Raw genomic sequence first — 26929 nt, 5'->3', positions numbered from 1 at the left:
TTGTATTGGAAAAGCTCATGCTTCCGCCCTTTGAACCTGCTGCCACAGCAGAGGTAAAATTCCTCTCATGGAAAAGAGCTTTACTTCTAGCCATCACTTCAGCAAGAAGAGTGTCTGAATTGCAGGCCCTTATGGCTGTGGAACCCTTCATTATCTTCCATGCTGACAGGGTTTCCCTCAGGACTAACCCATCATTTATGCCAAGGGTGGTATCTAGTGTGGCTTTAAACCAATCCATTCATTTGCCAACTTTTTTCCCTAATCCTCAGAATAAAGGGGAAAGGATCCTGCACTCCCTGGACGTGCACAGGCAGCTCACGTTCTATCTGGACAGGGCTAAGCCTTTCAGAAAAATCTGACCAGCTGCTAGTCAACTTTACTGCAGGGGCAGAGGTCAAGGCCATTTCAAAGCAAACCATTTCTAAATGGATAGCACACTGCATCCATTTCTGCTACAAACACCATGGGAAAGCTACCCCACAGGGGATCAGAACACATTCCACTAGGGCTACATCAACCTCTACAGCATTCCTCAGGGGAGTGCCTACTAGGGACAACCTGGAAGCTGCAACCTTGAGCTCTGTACACACTTTCACCAAGCATTACCTCTTGCCTGTCTTTTCTATATCCAGAGCTGGATTCGCCACAACAGTCTTACAGGGCCTGATTGCCAGCCCTAATGCTTCTTAACTACCTCCACCCTTCCTTAGCTTTGGGAATCAACCCAAGTGTGATGACTGCAACAGTGAAACACTAAGAACATAGTACACTTACCATAAATGTAGATGTTCGAGTGTATTCACTGTTGCAGTCCTGGTTACCATCCCTCCAGCCTCTGACTTCTCTTTACTTCTGCCTATCTTTTTTGTTTGGCATACCTTATATCATGTGTATTTGCTTTTTGATGGGGGTGTTGTATACCGTGTAATTGCTTTGTATTTTGGGGGCACCTGACATCTGGGGAAAGTAATGGCGTCATCTGCATGTTTTATACCCCTGATGACCTGACGTCATGGAAGAAGCCACAGCATCCAACGCAAAAATCCCAAGACTCTGGTATTCAGGCCAACTGAGGGCTACCTGCAGTTAGATAAGCCAAATGTGACGACTTCAACAGTGAATACACTTGAACATCTACATTTATGGTAAGTGTACACAACTGTACTTTTCTAGTGTGTCACACGTCAAGCTTTTTACCTTTGTAGAGCTGCAGCGTAGTTCATTTTAGTAGGTCTGTTATAAACCTGTTGTGAATTGTGGTAATGTTCTGTCAGTAATCTCTCACTACATTTCTCTGTTGTAAATTACTGGAGTTTTCTCTGCAAAATTACAGGTTTATACATTACAAAGTAGAGTTGGGTTTCTGTGATTATTTGTTCTGCATTTATTTTATATATTGCTAAGTACTGTACCATTGTTAGCATTGCTGTTTTGTTTGAAGTCCTGATTTTTTTCCCATTTCCTACCACTGTACTTAAGTGGTTAGCTCTCTTGAGACGCTAGTGTGACTGTTATAAGTGACTCAGCTGTGAAAGTTAAGATACTGTGTAGTTAAAATCACTTTTCTGCCATGATATACACACATTTGTTTAAATTCATGTATCCACCCACTGTTCTGGGATATGAGTTTGCACTGATTCTCACTGAGGTAATCAACACTTAATGTTCCAATTTATAATATTTATTCAGTAGCTGGAATTCTCTTGGGAGAGTTCACAAATGTTTCCTTCAGGACAGACCTGCCAGACTGTCCCTAGTTCTTTGCTGCCAGAAATTAATTCTGAGTACCCAAGAAACACTAAGATGAAAAAAGCTTCAAAGCAGCAGTTCTTAGAGACTGTATGTTGGGTAACTGGACCTGTAGACTTTGATGTTTATCTCAAGTCCCAGTCTGCCCTACTGCCATTGGTCAGTAATTTGAACCTTGTGTGTTGCTGTTGTCTCAGGAAGCAAAAGCACATCATAAAACAGCCTCTTTACACTGCCTTCATCATTTTAACTTCCAGAAGCATAGTTCTTAAACTTAGCACCTGCAAAAACGGTCAGTGTCATCTTGTCACAGTATATGCTTTTGTGGTGGTGTAGATGTGTATTGTTTTAAGGCTTCATCTTGCATATACAAGATATGTTAACAGGCCCATCCGACTCCTTCAGTGAACCTTTTAGCTATCTGCCCCGTGAGGTTCTACCCCAAAATAGTTACACATTAATCTCACATCTGTCAACCCTAGCCATTCCTGTCAAGGTATTAAAAACCCAAAAGATTTGGAGAAATTGAGCTGTTGTGAATGTTGGTTGGGCTTGCAGTGAACTAGGTCTGCCCCTTCAGCTCAGCTTGCGGAGGTCAGGGTTAGAAATTCAAACACAGCTATAGTGACCCTTCTGCTTTCTCATGTTTAATTTATTTTAGGGGGCTGTGTTGCTTCACTTTGTATCACCTGTTGTGTTCTAAATTGCATCATTACCACTTTTTACTTAAGTTTTCTAAGACTTCTGCCTTTGCCCTGAACATGTATTTTAATTTGGAAATAACTAATATAACGTCCTATTTTATAGCATTTGGGTATTTAATGGTCTATCATCCAGCACCATTTTTAACCAGTCATGCATTTCAGTAATGACAGAGTTTGACTGGTTAGATGAATCATTATTGACATTTAAAACATGTTCATATCCTTCCCTGCTTTGTCTAAATTAAATTATTTCCTCTTCCTCCCTGGATAACATAGGCAGGTATATTTTCTTTTGAAGTGTTTTTGTTCATTTATCAATTCTTCCATACCTGCTTTATTCATTTCAGATTTGTGGAGGAGCTTGAGCCTGCCATGGCAGGTGCTCAGTGGGTGCAAGTCAGAGAAACCTTTTCTAGATAAGTACCAGTGTGGCACAGGCTGTGTACATGACTTTTATACCATGAAAATGTTTCCCTGCTGCATAACCTGTCCTGTAAAGCACTGGCTTTTGTACTATGTACCATCAGACTAGGTACAAAGAGACTGGTACCTAGTTTAGGCAGCAGTTAGTCTTTGGTTGCATAGAAACATACAAAATGTTTTTTTTTTCCGACTGATCTTTGAAAACTCACCTTCCACTCCTAGAATTCTAGGAAAAATGTGCAAGTTAAGGCTGTTGTCAGTAGGGACTGATGCAGCTGTTCTAGTTTTGATGAATACCTGTGTGTGAGTTGAACTGTTATCACATTTTTGTAAACCTCTACTTTTCTTGATTCTGCATGAAGTCTCCAGGGATGGAAAATGAATATGACAACTTACTTTTATTGGTATGAAGAGTAAGGTCTGGGAAATGCAGCTCCATATAATACCAAATTCACATACAAAACAATGCATTCTTTTAGCTTTTTTATGTTATGCAGTATTGCACCTTATTAGCACTTCAGAAATGTGTATTGTAAGCAGTTTACTTTTTAAAGAATAAATTAAATTTCAGCATTTGGATAATGTTGGCTTACCTTTCAAGCTGTACCTTCAGTAATTTGTTATAATGTTCTGCTTATATACATTGTGTTAAAAAATTCAGAGCAGCAAATAAATATTTAAATACTTACTGTGTAAAACCATGCATAAATGCCATTGTAGACTTGCACTGTTTGAGAATCTTAAACTCTTCTATAAATATATACACACAGAACCAAGCATACTTTCAGAAAGATAACCCTTTTCCGATAACATTTTGTCTCATTTTAGAAACAAGTCTATAAAGTCCCACTTTCTCAGACTGAATTTTGAATACATATTTATTTTAGTCAGTTGACAGAATTCAGGTGGTCACCTTTTTCAGGAGACTTAGTAGAAGCATATTTGATATAGCAACTGTGTAAATGCATGCTACAGAATATACTGTTGCAGCCATATTTTTAGTAGTGTTTGGATCTGTGAGCATTTTAGTTGTTGCAGCATTTTCACTTGTCCTTTCAGTCTTGTAAGATGTACTGTCTTTCTTGGTGGAATGAGTGGATGTCAGTGGTTGAGAAACCTCTGGCTGGTAGCTTGAAGTTGTAGCTGAGGTGCTTTGCATTGCCACCGTTTCTGTTCCTGGAATTTCTTGGCTAGCTTTTGATTTGGTGGATGTCATAATGCTTCCCAGCGTTGGATTCCTTGAATTGCTGGTAAGAAGATCAGTAGCTAGACTTGAATGCAGTTCATAATGTGTTGATTTTTTATCATTATGAGTAGTTGTCTTTAATGTTAATTGGTTCCTGCTGGTTGCAGTTGTTTTTGTTTCTGGTGGCCCAGATATATGAATAGTAAATTGCCTAGTCCTAGCTGTCATTGCTGAGGTATCACTCAAAATATATTTACTAAGTGTGACTTGACTGGTGATGGCAGTCACTGGTATCGATAGGGTTGTTGTTAGAAGTGTATGCCCATTTGTTTCCCTGGCTGTGTAAGGATAGGTGACTGTTGCAAGTGTAGAAGTTGCAGCTGCTGAAATATTGTAATTACCACAGTATAACTTTGAAGAACATGGACAACCAGCAATAAAGGCATTTGTATTATTTAGCCAAGTTAACAAGTAGTTGATGTCATTGTGATTACATTTCCATGAATTGTTGTACAGTGTTATTAACATCAGGCTGGGCAGTTGGTCAAATGCACCTGTAGTAATGTTAGAGAACTTGTTGTTGTGCAGGTAGAAATTTTCAAGATGCAACATTCTGTCCAGACTGCTTGGAAGGATTTGGTTTAAGTTGTTGTTTGAAAGGTCTATCATGATTAATTTGTTTGGCAAGTTTGTTGGAACAGTCCATAACCTGTTACCATTCATTCTTATGCTCTGTAAGCTAGAAAGGGTATTGTTAATGAGAGTAATTCTGTGAATGTTATTGTTGGATAAGTCAAGTATTTTGAGATTCCACTGGTAAGCTATGTCATCTTTTTGGACAATTTCAATGTTGTTGTTTGCAGCATACAGTTCCCACAGGGATTTTGGTAAGTTTTCTGGCAGGCTACTGAGCAGGTTATAAGAAATGTCCAGTATTCGTAAGTGACTGAAGTTAGTTGTCATGTTGTTCAGGTTTTTAATTTGGTTGTGAGACAGATTTAGTGAAGTTATATCATTTTGAAGCCTTGCTGGAATTGTGATTAAGTTCTTTTGTGAGCAGTCTACAACCCTGTTTCCTCCTATGCAGACACAGCTTGAGGGGCAGTTGCAGACAGCTGTTGGTGTTGAGAGTGAAAACACAAAAAGGATGACTGCTGTTTTCTGTAATGCATACTCCATTGTTCTCCTAAAGGAAAGAAGATAGTATTAAATTTTAGGCTAAGCATTATAAGGTAATTCTAATTCTGTGGTTGACCACAGTTTATGTAGGTGTATCTTTATTTTCATTAATGTAGACTTTTATGCCTTTTGTACTGCTGCCACTATAATCTGTATGAACACATTACTCAGTATTATTTGAATGTCTGTGGTTAATAAATTAAAAATTAAATACATGCATTTCAGAGCTAATACTTTGGGGATGGGGGAGCTTACCTGATAGAGTAATACAAATAACATGTTAAAAATTGCTCCTTTCACAAAATGTGGTAAAATTTTCTTCAGAATAAGATTTCAGAGGGAAAGCAAGACTCCTTTAATTTTAAAATTGTGGCTGTTTTGCTTGCTATACATGCTTGATTTAAAGCTATTGTATATAAACTGCAATAATTTAACAAATCCCTTTACATTTTTCTCTGACCCCTATTATTCCATTTGTTAGCAATCAGCTAAGAAAACATTATCTGGAGAGGTACTAATAAGAAGAGTCCTTTTAATGCTTGAAATCTTTTACTGAATCCTGTATGTACCTAAACAGTCCTGTATACTATCAGGAATGGTGATCATGTGATATCAGGTTAAATGTGCTTTGAAGTTTTCATTTCTTTCACATCATAAATGCAGAAAATTTAGACATCACTTAACGTTAAAGCAGATTATTTTCTAGGTACTTCTAATGGTAGTAAAATAAAGTACTGTGTTGTTAAAATCATTGCGCACTACCTTGTGTGCTGTGTAATATTTTCAGAAGCATTTAACTTGCTTCCCCAGGTTCAGATATTTGGTTATATATTTATTATTGTGCTATTCCTTGTGTTTATCACAGACTTGTTTTTCTGAGAGAAATCCACGTAGACCTAGTTGAATTTTGTTTTCTGGCATAGGTAGCATTCTTCTTTTAAATGTGCGGAGTTAAATTGTTTTAAGAATTAGCTTTCACAAAAGACATTGAATATTCGCCTGGCTTACTTAAGCAAAAAAAAAAAAAGAGGTTTCTTACCTTAATCTTTTTCCATAATCCTTAAGTTGCTTTTTAAAATAGAGTTTTGTGTGTATGCCTCATCCTTTGTCGTCGTTCTGAGTAGTAAAGTTACTACAGTTCATTGCTGTGCAGTGTGCTACCTTTATCTGCATTTGCTCCTGCTGTTGGGGGCTCTGCAGCCAATGGATCAGCAGTAAAAGGAATCTGAAGACTGCATAAATGCTGCCATTGCAGAGTCAAAAATGCATAGTTAAGATCCCAGACTCGACAAAGATTCAGCACAGAAAAACATAGCAGGTGCTTGAGGAGAAAGCTGCAAAACATGCATAGCTTTTTCAGAATGGGACAGGTTCAGTATCTTGGAATATGCATCCACATTTTGTGACACCTTTAATAGCATTTGTGCTGGTAAGGGGTAGATGAATATCTAGAAAAGAAAAACCACTGTCCTTTCAAGCATATTGAAATCATTTTGCAAAATGCAAATGGACCTTCCTTTACTGGTAGTAATTAAAGTGGCTGTTGAAAACATTTTTGCATAAAACAGCTTCTCATTGAGAAATAGTTAGATTGCTTCCGTTATAGTGTGTACAAATGTATACTTACTGCATTTAATTGTTGCTGTAATTAATCATGGACGTACAAAGAAAAGAACAGCTTGAGTCTGGCAGTAATGCTTTCTGCTTAGAGGAACAGGAGACTGACTTGAGAAGAAAAAGCTATTTATTATCTCTTAACTAGGGAGTGTCTACATATCCCGAAACCTTGCCCAGTGTGGTTTTAATATTGACGTACACAATGACTTTTACTTGCTGGAATGTTTTTTATGATTTTTCTTACTCAGTAGATTTGATTTAAAGGACATTTTGTTTTACAGTTAAGAAAGGGAATTGCATTCCCTTTCTCTTTCTTAGTTGAATTTATTCTAAAAATTAATGTGGGTCAGATGATATCACCTCATTTGTGACAAATCTGTCCAGGAAAGGAGCGACTGCATGCACTTAGTTCAGAATAGCTTTATAATTTCCTACTTGTCTTGTTGTATGGCTTGTCCAGACCTTTTATTCAGATCATAGAAGTGCCTAAGTTTTCATTACTTTGAGTGAAGGAAGTTATGGCTGTGTTTTCCCACAGTTTCTGAATATTGTGATGACTGCCTCTTCCACATCTTATGCTTAAGCAGTTTAAGATGACTCAGCCACTGGTCCATAGAGTAAAATACTGTATGAAACATGTTTTTTAAGCCAAACAGAGTTTGCTTTTAGTTTTTTTCCCCAGCACCAGTCCACCACCAAGTCATTTGAAAAGTGTTGTATCTGCATATTGGAACCATCCTCGAAAGGTTGTATGTACTTCAGAGGTCTGTGAGCAATTATTGTATTCAACAGCTTCCCTGGATTTACATTTCTAGGAAAATTAGTAACTGAATGGACTAGTTAAAACACAGTTGAATATATTTTTATGGTGAGCTTTACCCTTAATGGTAGGTTTCGAACAGAGGACTTATTGCTGCAGTCATATTTGTCATTATGGTATTTCTCCTTAAGATGGATGTCTCTTCCAAGCAGAATTCTGAACCCATACTAATGTTCCATTCCCATTTGCAGGGCACTTCACATGCCCAAGGCATCAACCAGTATTTATTTAATTTATGTTGCCTTTGTTTACTGGGAAAGTCTGACATGGGTTTAGCTAAATCCATTTTTAGTGGAGGCCCAAGGAGAAAGGCACTTCGGATATTTTACAAAAAATATCAAAATTACTTATAGAATGGTAAGTGTACAGTCAGTATACAGGAATTTAGTCTATGTGATATTTTACAGTCTGCATAAATTTGCAAAGTACATAAAATGTAAGCAGTGTCTGTATGCTTAGAAAGCATATTACATCTCCATCCATCCAAACCCCCTTTTTCCCCACTTTTGCACATGGAGTCAGGGCGTTACTTCAACAGTGACATTCATCTAGAGCCAAGGTTCACTATATGGTTATATACATCTTGTGTACCAGTTGACCATATAAGTGTAAGTCAGTTGTAGTGTAGATTCTTACTTTAGCATACAGAGTATACTGTGTGTTTTTGGTTAAAAAAAAAGTGCTGACAGTCTTTTAGAGTCATTTTGTTGGTTAGTATTTAAACCCCCAGTCTTTAGAGAAAGAAAGAGAGCAAGATGAAGAGGTGTTACGGTTTTACTTGATGTATTCTAATGGGATTCATTGAAAAAGAGAGAATAGATTGGAGGAAAGGAAATGTGCAACATTGTAAGAGAATCCTGTGTATTAAAGGTATAAAGTACCTTGTTGATTGACTATAGAATCTTGGCAAGTATATTACTGGGTTGGAGGGTAGCTATTATTTATGTGCATTAGGAAGGATAGTAACAGGATTGTAAGCAGAAAGGAGGGTGGGGAGGCGGAGTGAATGTGATCGAGATTAGCAGTAGGAGTGTAGATAGAAAGACAGCAAGTAGGAATAGTATGCAGGAATAGAGTTGAGTGGATGGGAGCAGTGAGTGGAGTTTAGGAAGAACTATTCAAGAATGAAAGTGACAGTGGGAGAGAGTGAATGGTGAAGAGCATCTGGAGTTGGGAGTAGGTTGGATGAGATGTGCGCTATATACATAGAGTAGTGGTGAGACCAGTCTGTAGTAAAAACTAGATGAAGGTTACAGAGATAGCCTGTGGGTATGCAGAAGCATTGGCATTTGTCCGTCAGATGAGAAAGATGAGTTTATATATAGATATATATATATATATATATATATATATATATATATATATATATATATATATATATATAAACAACTTGGCTCATAGATTATTTTCAGTGTTAGTGGGATGTGGTTCCAAGCACTGACAGCAGTTGAATACAAGGAGTTTCCTGCACTGTTTGCTGTACATTAGGTGTTGGTGAGAAGCAGTTTGTTTCTAGAATGTAAAGCCCTATCTGGCAGGTATGCTAGAATGATGTTTAGGGATGGGCAGTTTTTGGGCTTATGGAGAAGTCTGTGTACCTTTTTGAGTTGGGTGTGTGTTAAGTAGTGCTGGAATTCTGACAAGTTTAGCTTTTTGATAGCCAGATCATAGAATCATGTGAAGTGTAGGCTGGTGGCATATTTTTCTCTTTTATTATAACATTGTTCCAGTTTAACAATGTGACTTGAAGGTTAGTGCAAAAAAATATAGGTGTGGCATATCGGAGAGAAGGCAGTAAGAAAGTAGTGGTTGTATGTTTTCTGGCTATGTCGGTGAGATATGCTTTAGATCTGTATAGGGACCCAAGTTTATATTTTATATAGATGGATATATAGATAACTTGTGATATGTGAACTTAATAGTTTTAGCTGCTCATCTATGATGCCTAGTAGTTTTACCTGGGTTATCTTGTATTTGTTGTTGTTGGAGGTTCAGATAAAAGACACCTTTTGTGTTGTTCAGGAGTAAAGAGTATTAGGTTGTGTTTTTTTTTTTTTAGGGGGAGGAAGGGTTTACTTAGGAGTCATTAGTTACTTAACTGTGACTTGATAGGATTCTTTGAGGTATTTTAGTTTTGCCATCGTTTTAACAGAGCCGATCAATGTGGAATCATCTGCATGTTGGACGTCAGTAGCATGTTTAGCAGCTATATGTGGGGTTATTAATGAAGAGGTTAAAAAGTAGGGGGCCTGGAACTGACCTTGTGTAACTCCTATGTTTATTGGTAGGAAAGAGGAGAAGTCACTTAGCCATTTTACATCTTGTGCTCTGTTTGAAAGATAACTATTGAACCAATGTAGGAAGGGTTTAGCTAGGCCTATGAAGGGGTTTTTGAAGAATTTTCAGATGGGGTACAGTATCAAAAACTTAGGAAAGCTCTAAGAAAAGTGCTGAAACTAGGTTACCTTCATTTCTGTGTGTTTACAGCTGTAGTGAAGTTCAGTAGTAGTGCTATGATGTGGTCTAAAACTGTTTGTTTAGGAGGAGAAGTTGTTTTTCTAGTAGATAGTTGTTTGTGTATACATTTCCTAGTACTTTAGAAGAGGGTGATAGTATAGCTATTGGCATCCAATAAGAAGGTTCAACTGATGAACCTATGTTGTGAAGGGATGTGAAACATTTCTTTCCCATATTGATGGGAGAGTGTCTTCAGCCAAGGATGTATTCATTAGGATTGACATGGGAACATACATTACAGTACTGCTGTAAAGAAGAGTATACTGTAATTCTCAACATCTTTTTATCTCAGTTTTGTTTCTGGAGTGCTACCAACAGATGTCTGTTTCCCAAAGTACAAAGAGAGAGAGAGACGAGTATTTTAAAGTGGGGTGCTTCTTTCTAGACAGTTATTGTTTCGTATTATGGTAGAATAACAAGTAATCTGTAAGGGTCCGACCATGGACGCAGGGAGGAGGCTACAGCATTCCTTTCAGCACTAAGCAGTACTATTACTGCTAAGCTTGCTCTGTTCCTAGATTTAATGTGTGAATGCAGGTCCAAGTGGCTACTGGCCTATCTTGTTTCCCTGACATGAAGAAAGTGAATAGCTGCTGATAGCCTGTTTGTGTTAGTGTCTTGACTAAGCTGCCTTTGTACACCCATGAAATGCAGACTAGCTTCCCATTTATTTCTTGGCTGCACTGTGAACTGAAGGGACTGATAAAGAGTAAGTTTTGATATTACTTCATTTGTGAAGGATGTTTGGCCCTGAGAAGAGACCCTTTTCCTCCTGGGAGAAAATTGTGTAACATTTTTTTGCACATTGAAGTCTGGAGCTCAGAAAATCTTCTAGCTGAAGTGAGGGCTACTAGGAAAAGTGTCTTCCAGGAGAGGAATTTCAGACTGACTGAACTTCATAGTTCAAAATGGCAGGTTCAGCTTTTCTATAAGAAGTTTCAAATCTCAAGTAGAAGTGTATCTCCTCAAGGTTCTGAGGTAGAAGACACCCCATAAGGAATGCTTTCAGAGTGGTTTGACAAGATTGAGTGGTCTAAGCAAAAGTCTGAAATGGCAGATGGGTACACTTTGATAGAAGAAAAAAACTAAACCTCTAGAAAACAGTTCTGAGAGCTGTTGAAGAGTTATGTAAGTGCTGGGTGAACTACGGTCTTCCCCTTTGGCTGTTACAGCAGACAAAAACAAAAAGAATTCACTTATCCAAATGCATTTTTATGTTATGTTTCTTGTCCTCTTGAACAATGAAACACTTTTTGGGGCAATACCTCTGAAGCATCAGCCTGAAACACTTCATGTTGTTGAATTGAGACACCCCAGGGTGGGATATATTAATATATCCACCTCTTAGGTGAAAAGGGTTCACCCTTTTGCATGGGACTAATAGACCATACCTTGCAAACTTGGAACATCTGAGGAAAAACATACCTACCTTTGGCCAGAAAGGGTTATAAGAACAGGGTCTACCTGGCCTTTCTTTAGAACTTTAGAGAGTAGCAGACATGATGGGCAGGCATAGTCCAGTGTTTGATTTCCAGGTTATGAAGAAGGCATTGATTGCTTATGCCTCTGTACCAAAGCAAGGGGGGTTAATGATTTCTCCCTGGCTGTGAAAGGGTATCCCCCAGTTTCTTGTTATGTTAAAGAACCATCCCCAGGCTTTCACTTGCATTTATACTGAACCATCCGTTTTTTGGTCAGGTAGTCTGATAGGACAAATGCCTGCCTGACATGTATACTGCCTGGAAGTATGGCATTATACTGATGGCCAGGTCTCAGATCTTTGTATAGTCTGCTGGGGGGGTGGGGGTGGGAAAGGGGTGGTTGCCCACTTTTTGACATATCCCATCAGTCTGTTAGTGTATAATTTCTGAGAACCCCAATGTGAGGATCTGTGCTAAGTCCTTGAGGGCGTACATAAATGTGATTTGCTGTTATGTTTGTGTACATTTTTTTCATGTCTGATGCTCATGCTCTGTAAATCTTGAAACTTCCTTTGTGTACCATCCATGTCTATTCTGAGGTATTTCTGATCATTTTCTAGGGAGGTGACGGGGAAGCTTAGGTTACAGTCTGCCCCCCTCCCCCGCACCCCCCCCCCCCCACCACCACCACCACTCAACCACACATAATGAATTACTGCCTTACAGGGGGGAAAGCAGAGATCCTGTGATATAGAGATTGACACCTCACACTACAGGGTTGCAAAGATATTCATTGGTGCAACAGGTACATACATGGCTAAGTATGGCTTTGGGTTCTCTTCCCACTCCAGGTGATTGGATTGCACAGTAGTGCAGCATTGGGGGGGTTCTCTACTCTTTGGATAAGATGTTAAACTGAGGTCCTATCTTTTTGAGCTGATGATAACCCAGGTGGATGTAAAAGATCCCACGGCACATATCAAAAAGTGTAGAGGAAGTTCCTTGGCACCCTGGCTAAATTTCCCCTAGTAGTAGAAATACCACTTTGGGTCTTTCATGTAAACAGGTCACTAGCCTAGTGAGAATAGCCTTGTTATGAAAGAATAAGTAAATAAAAAAAAAAAAAGGCTTCTCAGGTAACACTTCACCATCTTCATATGCAGCTTTGATTGAGGAACAACTGTGGTGGATGGTATGCATTGAGGTTCAAGAAGAGGAACTGGAATATCGGAAAGTGTTTGTGTGAAGTGTATAGAAAGAATTGGCTCATCAGTACTGCCTTTTGCAGAGGCAAATATTTCTTGCAGTCTGCTGTAACTCTTTCTTTCCTCAGAAAGGTTTTGAAATGGAATTGGCTCAGGTTTGACTTCAGATAGCTGGACAGGTGTTTACAGGTATTAAATAGTTTAGCTGAGAGCCTTCTGAAATTTCTTTGGAGAGGCTACTTGTGTGATATAGTGCAAGTAAGGGTAAATGTGATCCCTCTAAGCTGCGGGGTAGGTAAAGAGTATGCTGGCAGTCCTATGTGCTCAGTACAGAATCCCAGACATCAAGAAGGTAAACTAGGAGTACTCAGCAGAATTGGAGATATTGCCTGTTTCTCTTGTGGACAGGTATGGGAAGGTAATCATTTTTTATGTCCAGCTCAATTAGGAATGCACCCCTTGAAAGATAGGCAGGAGGGTTTACAAGGAGATAATTTTAAACTGTTTGTCTTTCAAATTCTAGACTCGAGATCCAGTTTTGGACTCAATAAAATTTTTTTTTGTCAGAAGGCAGTAAAAGTCAATAACCTTTCTGCCTGGTGTTCTTCCTCTTTGACCCTGCTGTGCATTAGCTGGAAGAGGATAAACTGATTGTTCTAGCTGCTGTCTTGGAATAATGAGATACCTCAAAAGGGGAGAATCTGAAAGTTGTATGACATATCCTGCGTTTACAATGTCTAAGACCCAGTGGTCTTGAGTGTGCAGAGCCTAATCGTTTTCAAGTTCCTTTTGGAGTAAGAGACTCCCCTACTGGAAGTTTGGTTGCTTTTTTATAGAATGAAGGTGAGACAGTTGCAGTTGGCTGTTTCTCAGAGCACTAGGGAAGAATATCTGCAGCATTTTTGTCCCTGAAACCACCTTGTCCACGGCTTCTTTAGGAACTGGTTTTTGCATTTGACCAGTTAGACTTTCATTTGTTCTTTGTAAAATGTCTTTGTTTAGACACAGTGCTCTTAAAATATTTAAGGACTTGAGGAGGTGGAGGAGAGAGATTTTTGCCTTATTGAATGGTCTTTCCCTCCTCTTGTTTCTTAAAAACTTCAGGGTAGGGATGGTCAAAAAAGAATGCCTTATCCAGAGGGACATTTAGCAGCTACTCTCTTACTTCTTCAAGAAAGGACAAAATTCTTATCCAGGTATGTCTCGTAATACCTATGCCTGAAGCAGCTGCCTTGACACATATATCCACTGTATCATATCCACAGTTTGTGGTACAATGCCAAGTTTTGCTCACTGTCAGGATGACCTACTAAAGACTCCAGGGGGACTGTAACATGCCACTCTCATGTAAAATAACCACAGGGCTAAAACTGGTCTCTCCACCTTAAGTTAATGAAAACACACAAAATAAAACTGTCTGTTAAACCAATTTTGCCCCTTATGTTAAACAGGACTTCTTCAAAAGTTATATATTCTCGAAGGTCTCGTTTTAAAACCTTTGTTTAACCATGTGATCTATTACATAATTTCAAACCAAGACTAAAGATAGGTAAAGTGCCAGGACCTTTTTTGAAGGATAGCACGTACAAACAACACTGTGTACTGTACCCAGAAATATAACAAGTACTTAATTGCTGTCGTATACACATAACATATTATAAAAAATAAAGATATAAAAATGAAAGTATGAAATATATTGTCCTATTTTAAAATTATTTTGATCTTAAACCACCATTGACTTCATTTTAATACACAAGTCAAAGACTAAACTTCATTTAACCTGGGGGGGGGGGGTAGCATTAGTTTTTCGTTACCAAAACAGTTCTCTTATTTATAGCCACACACTCCATGTTCGCCTTTGTGATTTGAGATTATTTTCTATAAGATCTGAAGTAAAAAGCTGCGATCAGAATAGTGGTAGGTATGCTTAACAATGCAATGTTTAGATTTCACCTTTTAATGTCACGGGTATGCTTATATACGCTTTTCTTTAAAGTTCTACCAATATACCAATATAAACACACATGTGGTTTCTGGCTTGTGTTTATGGTTCCTCATGTGTGGTTCTGGTCACTGTCAGAGTGAGTTTAATTATTTTGTCCTTCCAGGGTTCATCTGGTATCTCTTGAGCTGCATCTTCAGTTTGTTTTCATAAGTTGTCCTGAAATTGGGGTGCTTGTAGTTGCTCAGATAGTGGAGGTGTGCACTTTATTGCCAAACATATCTTGAATTCTGCTCTCTCTCTCTCAGTATGCAGGGTGTTAAAGGAAGTGGACCACTTTAGAACCACTAGCTGCATCCGTAGAGACTGTTGTTGCTCAGCAGTAGGATTTTTGTAGAGCTATTTGTGCTTTTCCTGCAACCCATAAAACGTGCCTTGTCTTTTTTGTGCAGATGGCTTTGAGTTTGTTTGTAGAGCTGCAGTATTGAACAACACATTTAAGTGTCTGGATTAGTAAAGTTAAGTCTTAATTCTTCAGCTGCTCACATACAAGAGATTTTGAAAAATACTGTTTTGTACACCATTCAGCTGTTCAACTTCACATTTGACATTCTCTTGTAAGATTTAAGGTTTCCCAAAACATGACATCGGAGAGGGGCCTGAGTAAGTGGAGTCTTCATTATCAGTACCGCATTCCTTGGGGAGCTGGTTTTAATCTAAATAGGTGAGGTCTTCCTCTTCTAGGTCTGAAGCCGAGGATCCTTTCTACATTTTTGAGAAACTGGGAGGAGGATTGGTGAGGCCTTTTTGCAGAGCTGTGTAATATTTTGCACAAAACGTTTATCATTGAATAGAATAGAAACATAAGCCATGGGTACTGGTACATTGGATCGAGATGGGGTTGATACAAGGCCAGATATTCCACTGCTTGCAACAGGAGCAGATGCCCGAGGGAGTGGTACTAGAGTTGTTGAGACAGCTGCATGTGATTGAGTGACTAAAATTTCAGGAAGAACTGTGTAAGGCACCTCACTTGAAATATCTGTAGCTAAATAGGTAGAGGGAGCTGCAACTGCACCTTGAGCACCAGCAGCAGGCACCTGGAAGGCACTGGGTGTGCGTCTGTCTCCAAAAAGATTAGGATAATAAGGCAGTGAGGTTAATTTATGGTCTTGAACCAAGGCTGAACTAACTTGGGCTTCACTAGACCCTATAGGAGATGTATATCTTGCCAGCTTCTTTCACTCTGGTCTTCAGTCCCCGCCTGGCTTCATAAATTTGTGACTGAAATCCCTCCCAAGCAAAATAAACATTGGGGATGACAGCCTTTTGGCAGAATCTGTATTCCACAGACACATTTGTTGGTAACCTTTTCCTGGGGACATCATTCCACACACAATTAACCAAAAAGAACCAGTTAGCAAAATTGCAAATAAGTGTAGGCATTTTAAAGAAGGCAAAGCCAAGGGTATTCTTTCTAATGGAATTATAGGCCTTAAACCATGGCAGCCTCAATGGCATAGGTTGGTACTAGGCTGTCAGCCCTAGGGCCTATACAAGCCTAGCCAAACAATTCCCCGGATATTTATTCCCACAATATTTACTTCCTTGGACCCCTGTCTGTCAGGGTGACTGACATGATCCCTGGGGTAAATTTCCTATATCCCATCCAGTCGTCAAGGTTCCTGTTGAAGAGGGCCATGGAGGCACTCTGCTTGACATGTATGGGCAGTCTTTTCCAGGGTATGGGGAGTCTCTGGGTCAGGAACCTATCCCTCCAGCATGTTTTGTTCATTGTGATGTCAAGGTTTAGATCCCTGGAGTATGTGGCTCTGAGTGATTGGGTTTTCTTTAAGTGGAGCATGTCCAACAGCTCAGGGTTTGACATGGCCTTGTATGTTAAGCAGAGATCACCTCTGCGTAGACAATATGTCACAGAGTATACCTGGAGTTTTTTTAGACGGTCAGCATAGGGCATCTGCTTTAGGCCTGTGATTCTTTGTGAGATATTTCTGTGGCCTTTCCAGCTGTTGCAGATGTCTTGTGAGGTACATACCAAACGGTGCATTGTACTCTATAATGGATCTAATAAGGGATGGGTACAGTGGGACATTTACCTCCTATTTTCTGGATGAAAAGCCCTTAGTGATGAGGTGTGCGACATAGAAAGATTTCCTGACTGTTGTGGCGATGTGGTTATTGAAAGTGAGACCACTGTCCACCTGTGTCCCTAAGTCTCTCATCACACTTTTGGTGTTTAGTATACTGCCACCTATGTGGTAATTCATGGGTACATGATTTTTCCCAAAGGGAAAAACTATACAATGTGAGAGTGTTCAATCTCGCCGTTTGTTCTTACACATGGGTTCTGAGCCGATCTCGGCTCCGTGTCGGCCGCTTGCAAGCTCTGCATCGAGAAGAAGCTCGAGATCACCTAATACCCACAATCCCCCTCTGCCTTTACCTCAGATCTAGTTTGCCGCTGCAGCGTTCGCATCACTGGGTCGAGCTCGAGCACCTAAGATAAGATTAAGATATTTTTTCTTGTATTTTTTCTTGGTACTTTTGTCTTATAAGGTTATTTAGTGAATTTTTGTCTGTGTGTGGTAAGGTTGAGGGAATCTCGGTACCTTTAAGTTGTTAAAACTTATTTAGAGTTCTCTTCGGGGCCTACCACCCCTTTCTTGGCGAAGGGCGTGGGAGCGGATTGACTAATATTACTGGATTTGACAATATTACAGGACTAGACTATTTTACTGGATTTGACTTTTTTCTCCTTTATAGTGACATGTCTGAAAAGGCTAAATCGGGGTTTAAGCGTTGCCAATGTGGGCAAAAAATGTCAGTAACTGACAATCATAGTTCCTGCGTCTACTGTCTTGGCCCTCTCCATCTGCAAGAAGACTGTTCTATTTGTCATTCTTTCAGTGGGAGGGTCATGACAGATAGGCGCAGGAAACTAATGGATAGAGGTTTGTTAAAACCTTCCTTTCAGGAGGCTCTGGATGCTTCTGACCAGGCATCCAAGTCCTCGAAGGAATCGAAGACGTCGGAGCCCAAGTCATCGGCTCCGAGCTCTTCAACTAAAGTTAGATCACCGGTTCCACAGACTTCGGGGCCGAGTGTTCAACTGTTGTCAGTTTCCGAGCCTCGAGTCTTGGAACCGGTGATGGAGCTCCCTCCCCCGACACTGTTGAGGTCGGCTCCGTCTTCGGTTCCTTCGACCCGTTCTTCCAAGCCCCTCTCCGACATCGATGTGGACCGTGTGGTGCAGAAATTATTGGAGCATACGGCCCTATCCAAACTTATATCGGTTTCAACCCAATTGGTGTCGAAACTTGAAGGCCTTCCATTATCTCCATCCCTTCCTCCTCTGAGACCTGTCCAGTCTTTGGAGCCGGAAGAGGTTGATCTACTGATTGTGGAGCCCTCGGTGCCAGAACCGTCCTTTTCTCGGTCGGCTCCGTTCACCTCGACTCCGTCGGATCCGGTACCCGGAGTCTCGGAGCCGACGATCCATCCTTGGTTCCGGGGCCGAGAGTCGAACCGATGTTTCGGTTCCGACTCTTCCTCTCGGGGCCTCGGCGCGGATCGATTCGGCTCCGTCCTCGGGGTCGATGCCCTCGGTGCCTGTTTCGGGGATTCTTCCCATTTCTTCGGAACCGGGAGATTCCTCGACTCGGGACCCGGGGGCCTTCGATCTCATTAGGAAGGTGTTGTCTACCCAGACAACCACATCAGTAGAAGCTGCCTCTCCTCCCCATAAAGGACCGTTATCTTCCTCTGCACCAACGGCCACATCCAAGCGTCGAGCACCGGTGTCTCAGCCACCCCTGGAGGGTGCCCCCTCTTCCTCGGAGGCTTCTTCGGATGCTCCCCCGAAGAAGTCCCTAGGAAAAGATTGTGTAAGAGGAGACACTTAGATTCTCCACAAGAATCTTTGACATCCGATACTGACTTGGATGAGTCAGAAGGGTCCCCAAAGTCACCTTCAGAAGATGTCTCCTTTTCTGACATCTTGGAGATCCTAAAACAGAGAGGTGATTGGCAGTCCCTTCCCCCTTCTGAGGATGAGTCAGTCTTGCTGAAGGCATTCGGTGCTCGCCCTTCCTCCTCCTGGGTCACTCCGCCCTTCGATGAGTTAATGGAGTTGATTGCTCGAAGGGCGTGGGAGACACCTGACACGGTGGAACCAGTCCCTAGGAAGCCTAATAAGTACATCACTGCACCCCAAGACAAGGCTTACCTCACAAAGGAGTTCCAGTGGATGCCATGGTGGTGGCAGCGGCCACGAAAAAGGAGATGTCGGAATCTTCCTCATCTGTCCATCCGCCTAACAAAGATTCCAGGACTATGGACAGATACGGGAAGCGCATTTTTAGTTCAGCGGCTTTTTCTATGCGATCCCTGAACTATTTGACCCATTTTACACGCTACAGAGGGATCTAATCAAAGAGCTGGGAGATACCCTCCAGGGTACTACAGATGCTGCGGTCTCAGAGAAAGTTACAGCACATCTCAATACCCTTACATCCATTGTTAACTCATCCATGAGGCTGATATCATACGCAGCCGAAGGATCGAGTAGGGCAGCAGCTTCAGCGATTGCTCTTCGCAGGCAATCCTGGATGCGCTTATGTTCCTTTGCGGAAGCCTTCAAGTCTTCCTTTACTAACGCCCCACTTGATGGTGCCACTGTCTTTGGCCCCAAAGTAAAGGAGACCCTTACCCGGTGTGAACAGGAGGGAAAGACTCTGTCTGCTGTCGGAGTCCGTTTTTCCACCCCTTCCAGACCGTACCCCAAAGGGCAACGTGGTGGGAAAATGTGGTTTCGAAAACCCCGAGGAGCTTTCCCAGGCACACAGGGTGATGCTCCCTCTAGAGGCAGAGGAGGGGGCAGAGGTGGAAGACGCTGCCCTGGCGGCAGAGGGGGTCCGCAAAACCAAGGTGACAGGGATACACCCCCTGGAAAACCTTTCCAGCACTCCTGAGAGGAGGCCCGACTGTCCTGCTCTGGAGGCAGTCGGGGGTCGCTTAGCTTTATACCCTCAGGCCTGGCAAAATATTACTACAGACAACTGGGTAAAAAGCGTTGTTACCAGAGGTTACAGAATACCGTTCCTATCCACCCCCATTCCAAAGAGAAAACTCCCAGATGTACCGCCCCATCTGCGAGACCCAGCAGCTATAGAAATTTCAAAGCTGCTAGAAAAAAGAGTCATCCAACCAGTCCCAACGGACCAAATAGGATTCGGAACTTACTCAAGGTTCTTTTTAGTTCCAAAGAAGACAGGGGACTGGAGGCCTATTCTGGACCTAAGCAACCTCAACACCTTTGTCAAGAAAGAAAAGTTCTGAATGGTCACGCTTCAATCGATCCTTCCATTCTTACAGGACGACTGGATGTGCTCAATAGATCTGAAGGACGCATACTACCACATCAAAATGGCCAGGGCGTCCAGGGATCATTTGCGCTTCCGGCTGGGAGCCAGTCACTATCAGTTTCGAGCCCTGCCCTTTGGTCTGACCTCAGCCCCCAGGGTTTTCACCAAATGCATGGCAGTGGTAGCGTCTCATCTGAGACGCCTAGGATTCCAGGTGTTTCCGTATCTGGACGACTGGCTCCTTTCTGCCACCACCCGGCGCCAACTGATACAGGCCAGGGATTACACCCTACAACTTTGTGTTCACCTCGGAATTTCCGTAAATTTCAAAAATCTTTACTACAGCCATCACAGCATATCTTATTCATAGGAGCGGAATTAGATACGCATCATTTAATTCTAAGGCTCCTCCAGAAAGGATAGTCTCACTTCAAAGCCACATATCTCTCCTTCTGTCGTCCAAAAAGTCCCCAGCAAAGCTGGTTCTGAAGGTCTTGGGTCTCATGGCAGCTTCTCTCATTGCGATACCATTGGGAAGACTGCACATGAGAGTTCTACAATGGCTACTGTTTGCACAATGGTCGTTCCAACAGCTACCTCTGACACACGAAATTCTGATTACAAAAACATGCAAATCACACCTAACCTGGTGGCTTCAGACTTGCAACCTTTCCAGCGGAAGACCATTTGTGCTACCCACGCCGTCAGCGACGATAACCACGGACGCTTCCCTGATAGGGTGGGGGGGCATCTTTCAGGGACAGACAGTCCAAGGCGAATGGACCAATTTGGAGTACAATCTGCACATCAATGTTCTGGAGTTGAGGGCAGTGTTTTTAGCGTTGCAACACTTTGCTCCCCTTCTTCCTCTGGGGACTATTGCAGTTCAGACAGACAACATGTCTGTAGTCTGGTACATAAACAAGCAAGGGGGGGGAACCAGGTCTTATCAACTATGCAGAGAGGCCATGAGAATTTGGCAATGGGCGTAGTCCACGGGTCGCTTTCTGATCGCAACGCACATCTGGGGTCATCCAACGTCATAGCCGACAGGCTGAGCAGAGCAATTCTGTTACCTCACGAGTGGTCCCTCAAACAGTCAATTGCGAAGACGATATTTCGCAAGTGGGGCCAGCCTTCCTGCGATCTCTTTGCGTCTCCAATGAACGCCAAATGCAGGAGCTACTTTGCCCTATTACCCCCTCCAGGGGAAGTCCCCAGGGACGCGCTGGTGCACGATTGGCCCCCGGGTCTCCTGTATGCTTTTCCTCCCTTTCCCCTGATTGCAAAGTTTCTACAGAAAGCCAACAACCTTCAGAGGACGATAATCCTCATTGCCCCATTCTGGCCTCGTCAAATTTGGTTCCCCTTTCTATTGCAACACCGCATTCGAGGACCTTGGATTCTGGACCCAGAGCCAGATCTACTGACTCACTCGTCAGGAGTTCCTCACCCATCTCTCGAATCACTCCATCTAGCAGCTTGGCTGCTCCGCTCTTTCTAGCCAGGTCTGACTCTCTTACACCGGCAGTTCAGAATATATTAGTGGCTTCTCATAAAGCTTCCACTACAAAGACCTACACCAGTAAATGGAAGCGTTTGCCTTCTGGGCGAATTCACATCATTTGGACCCTGTTATAGCTCCGTTAAACAAGATCTTGGAGTTTTTGACAGAATTGTTCCATGAAGGAGCTTCTCCTGCCACTTTAAGAGTACAATTGGCTGCCATTTCCAACTTTCATGTGGAAGAATGTGGTGCGCCTGTTATGGCTCACAGACTTTGTAAGGCTTTTTTAAAAGGATCCTTTCATATTAGACCACCAGTGAGAACTCCTACATCACCTTGGAATCTGAACCTCTTACTTTCTAAATTGATGTTGCCCTTTTGAGCCAGCCTCTGTTTGCCCATTAAAGTTTTTATCGTGGAAGACTCTCTTCTTGGTAGCCATTACATCTGCTAGGCGGGTGTCTGAGCTTCAGGCTCTTTCTATTAAACACCCTTATTTGATTTTCCACTCTGACAGAGTATCTCTTCGCACTAATCCATCCTTTCTCCCCAAAGTTTGCTCTACCAATAACATTAATCAGTCCATTGAATTACCCACCTTTTTCAAAAATCACACTAATAAGTTAGAGTATATGTTGCACAAATTGGATGTCCACAGACAACTCAGGTTTTATTTGGATAGAACAAAAGATCACAGGAAATCTGATCAACTATTTGTAGCTTTTGCTGACAGCAGGAAAGGTGTAGCGGTTACTAAATGAACTCTTTCCAAATGGCTAACTGATTGTATCATATACGTTTATGAGTCTTCTAATCAAACCTTATCGGTCAAACCTAAAGGACATTCTACAAGATCAGTGTCTACATCCTTGGCTCACGCAGCTCGCCTACCATTAGACACGATTTGTGCAGCTGCTACTTGGGCTAAACCGCATACATTTATCTCTCATTACAAAGTGGACAGGGATTCTAGGGATAGGGCAACCTTTGGTTCCACTGTGCTCAAGAACGTTCTCCCGTGAGTTCCTCAGGAACATGGAGCTAGGGGCGCTACCCATGTGTAAGAACAAATGGCGAGATTGAACACTCTCACATATAGAAGTTATGTCCTTACCATAACGTTCCATGTGGAGTGTTCATCTCGCCTTTGTTCTTACATTCCCACCCTCCCACCCTCAGGAAGAACGTTCGATTTGGTGCCTGGTCTGGAGTATTTTCCTGCTGCATTTGCAATAGTTGTATTTGTATGATACACTTGTGTGTATATATATATATGTATATAGATGATCTTTGATTGTGTAAATTTTGGTATGAGTGTGCTCTCTCTGACTGCTGGTTTGCTTGCAAACTAGATCTGAGGTAAAGGCAGAGGGGGATTGTGGGTATTAGGTGATCTCGAGCTTCTTCTCGATGCAGAGCTTGCAAGCGGCCGACACGGAGCCGAGGATCGGCTCCGAACCCATGTGTAAGAACAAAGGCGAGATGAACACTCCACATGGAACGTTATGGTAAGGACATAACTTCTATTTTCTTGGCATTAGGCTTGAGACCATGGATCTGGCACTAAGCATCTGTTTCTGTAAGGCCCTTTTGTAGAATATCTACATCATTTGGGGATTCAATAATGGCTCCCAGTTTGCAGTCATCTGCAAACCTTTTTAGCCAGAGTTCCTTTGTGTTGGCCTGTACTTCAGAGAAGTAGATGCCAAACAAGAGCATTCCCAGGACTGAACCCTGAGGTACTCCACGTATCGCTTGTCTGGAGCTGGATTTGGAGTCCGCTACTTTCTGTCAGTAACCCAGTTGGCAACCCATAGAGTGATGTAGGGATTTATGCCCAGCTTAGTAAGTTTATCTAGGATTCCAGAGTGGGGGATGGTGTTGAAGGCCTTGGCGAGGTCCAGATAGGCTGTGTGGACCACCTTACCCTCGTCCACAGCTCTGGAGACTGATTTGAAGAAGTCAATCAGGTTCAGGAGACAAGATCGGCCCTTTCACGAACCCAAACTGGGTAGGGTCCAGTGTTTGAAGGTTACCAATGTCTTTGTTTATAAGTTCCATGCCCTTGTAGATCAGGCTCGTCAGACTGATGGGACGGTAGTTCCCGGGATCCAAGGTGGATCCCCCCTTGTGGAGTGGGATAACTGTAGCTGTGCGCCACTCAGTGGGCAAGAAGCCTGAGGTGAGGCTATGATTAAACATGACACTTAGGTGAGGTGCCAGCTCATTTTGTAGTTCATGTAGTACACAGCCCATGGATGCTGTATTCTTAGCTTTTGAGAGTGTGGTTTCTACCTGTGTGGCCGTGATTACCAGAATTTGGCAATCTTTTGGTATTGAGATGGGCCCTTTAGCGGGTGAGAGGAGGGTAAAGTTGGCATTAAATCAATCTGCCAGGATATTGGCAATATCCTTGGGATCAGTATATTTAATGCCTTTCTGTTGTAGCTCAGAGCAGATATGAGCATTGCCATTTAGATTCTTGACATGACTGTAGAATGCCTTGTGGCTGTCTTTGGAATCTTTGGCAATTTTATTTTTGTAACTAGCTTTGGAGGATTTTATGAGAATATCAGCTTCTTACTGAGGCTGGTAAGGGAGTTTTTTGCATCCTGGGATTTTCATCTTTTCTGCAACAATTTCTTCCTTCTGTTGTATAGTTTGTTTACGGCAGGGGACCACCAGATTGGCTTTCTTTTTTTGGAGGAGAGCATCTTGGTTCTATTTAGGATGGCACGATTAATGCATGAGTGGATGTGCTTGTACAGTGCCTTAGTGTAGGATTCAGCAGTCGAACTTTCAGCTCCCGTCTGCATGGGTGCCATGAAGTTTGTCACTTCTGACTTAAGTAACATGAAGTTGGCTTTGGAGAAGTTTTTTACGGAGGTTTCCTTACTGGGGGGTGGGGGGGTGGGTGGGATGTGGATGATAAGGGTGATTTGCTTATGGTCAGACCTGACCAATGAGGGGGTGACCACTGGTGTGGAGTATCTATCTCCCATGTTGGTAATGACCAGGTCTAGGATATTGAAGCCGCTGGTAGGACAATGGATTAGTTGATCCAGGGCGTTGGAATTTATGAATTATAAGAACAGTTGGGAAAAGGTGTTGGTACCCGAGTAGTTTGCTCAGTTAATGGCAGGGTAGTTGAAATCACCCAGTATTAAGGTGTTTGGTTTTATCTTAATATTTTCCAGTATGTTTAGAAAGGTGTAGTGAGAATCTTGGGGCATGGTGGGGGTTCTGTAGCAAGCTACAATTTGGATTGCAGTGTTACCTATTGTTAGTTGCACCTAGAGAATTTCAGATGCATTGTGTTGGGCAACTAGCCTGGAGGTGTGAATTTCCTTGGTGAATACGGACATTCCTCCACCTTTAGTCTTTCAGTCTTTGTTTAGTGGCCGAAAAGTGTGGTAAGAGTTGTAGCCTGGTATTGCAGGGGTGCTCTCTGGAGTCTTGAACCAGGTCTCAGTTACTGCACAGATACCAATGTTCTCCATTTTTAGCAGTGCCTCAAGAGAGTGCATTTTGAGGTTTAGACTTTTAGAATTGAGTAGCATTACCTTCAGATTTTGCATACTTGTATCTGTTACAGTGGTGGTTTTGTCCTTTGAACCTTGCCTAAAAACGGCACTATAGAAATGGCAAGAGCTTTAGCCAGTAACCTGAATCCCAGGGGTGACAGGTGCAGACCATCTCTGGCAAAGCATTGTGGTTTGTCGATCATCTCGTCCCAGGCAGACAGATACTGGATCCCCTTTGAATGACACCAGAAGCTTAGCCAATTGTTGAAGTCAGTCATTTTGTCCTTAAACTGTGATATCATTCTGGGCGAAGGCAGGATGCTACTCAGGGCTAGGGTGATACCTGCCTGGGCCACATGACCCGAAAGCTCTTCCATCTCTCTTTTCATGTAGTCCACGGAGGTACGTCTCAAGTCATTCACTCCAACATGGACAATGACAGAGTCATATTTATTTATTTATTTATTTTACATTTGTTGTCCGGGCTAGTCCAACTGGATATATGTCCATTTTCAGTAGAGGCCCGGGGAGAAAAGCTCCAACAAAAACACACTATCATTTATACTATGTGACATTTACAGATGCAGCTAAATATACAGATAATTATCCCATTCTTTACATTTTGTTGCATTTCTGTAAACAGAATCATGGTACATTTCAGCTATGGTTAGCCATTCAAATATTTAGCTAGTAAAATTTAAATATAAGAGAGTACTCTTTTTGTAGTTAACAGAAAAAGTAGCTAGCTTATACACTCTGTTAGTCATTAACAGAAAAGTAACTAGTTTATGCAAGTGTGGTGTTTAGTACCCTGAGAAAAATTGAGGTAGTTAGTCCGGGTTAGAACAAGGGCATAGCCACTGTGATTTAAGGTATGGCTTCAGTTTGCTTTTAAATAGTGTAGTAGAGGTAAGGGTGGTTAGGTCTTTTGGGAGGGAGTTCCAGGTTCTGTCCACAGTATTAGCGAACAAGGAGTCACCAGCCATATTGTTAGCTTTACCTATTTGATGAGCGTAGGGTCTTGAGGTTGTCATAGGGGGTAATTAGGTTAGTAAGTATTGGTGTGTTAGTAGGATCTTGTGGGCATCTGTAAACTGGTTAAATAGTATAGTATTTGGCAATTCTAGCCATCCTAGCTGCTTAAGATTATCACAATGATGGGCTCTGAAGGCAGACCCAGTTGCAAATCTGGCAATGTTATTGTAGGAGATTGCTAGCATGTTGAGGTTGTTTTTACATAGTTTCGTATATATAGGATAGGCATAGAGAAGGGTAGATATTAAGTGGGTATGGGCAGTGGTGGTCCTGGCTAGTGGAGTCAAAAAGGGTTTAATCCTGTATAGAGATCCTAATTTTCTGTTGACTGTTTTTATAGTACTGTTAATTTGGGAATCAAAAGTCAGGTTGTTGTCAATTAGAACCCCAAGAAGTTTAGTAGTAGAATCAGGAGATGTAATAGTACCATTGTTTGATGTCACAGTAAAATTAAGTGGGGAGGCCCTACGGTTGGGAGTAAGTAACAGCAGTTTTGTTATTTTGGGATTCAGGATGAGGCATCAATGTAGAATACATTTCTTGACTGTGTTAAACACATTTTGGGTTAGGGACTGTAGGCATATTAATGTGAAATCATCCACGTATTAGATACAAGTAGCTTGAAGTATAATATAATATAGCTAATTTATAAAAATAGAGAATAGGAGAGGGCCTAATATAGAGCCTTGATGGACACTAAGGGCAACTGGGAGGTT

At 41.8% G+C, this 26929-nt stretch overlaps 2 protein-coding genes across 3 annotated transcripts in view; one reads left to right on the top strand and one right to left on the bottom strand.

Annotated features, from left to right (window-relative positions):
- The window catches only part of NF1 (neurofibromin 1), a 5218972-nt gene that overhangs the window by 3659879 nt on the left and 1532164 nt on the right, over window positions 1-26929 (top strand). The gene's annotated exons all lie outside the window — the stretch shown is intronic.
- On the bottom strand, window positions 3256-6975 carry OMG (oligodendrocyte myelin glycoprotein). 2 transcript variants are annotated; one of them, XM_044054638.1, is made up of 2 exons: window positions 6869-6975; window positions 3256-5248 (listed from the first exon to the last, which is right to left on the bottom strand). In XM_044054638.1, the coding sequence occupies exons 1-2, from the start codon at window positions 6871-6873 to the stop codon at window positions 3778-3780; spliced, it is 1476 nt and encodes a 491-aa protein (XP_043910573.1). In that variant the 5' UTR covers window positions 6874-6975; the 3' UTR covers window positions 3256-3777. The 2 variants fall into 2 exon arrangements, with proteins under 2 accessions (XP_043910573.1, XP_043910574.1); XM_044054639.1 differs by lacking the exon at window positions 6869-6975 and adding an exon at window positions 6281-6860.

This window comes from Protopterus annectens, chromosome 13.part0 (assembly GCF_019279795.1).
Source record: "Protopterus annectens isolate FY-2018-M chromosome 13.part0, PAN1.0, whole genome shotgun sequence".
In the NCBI taxonomy this organism is placed as follows: Eukaryota; Metazoa; Chordata; order Ceratodontiformes; family Protopteridae; genus Protopterus; species Protopterus annectens.
This window is presented reverse-complemented; position numbering and strand designations above follow the sequence as displayed.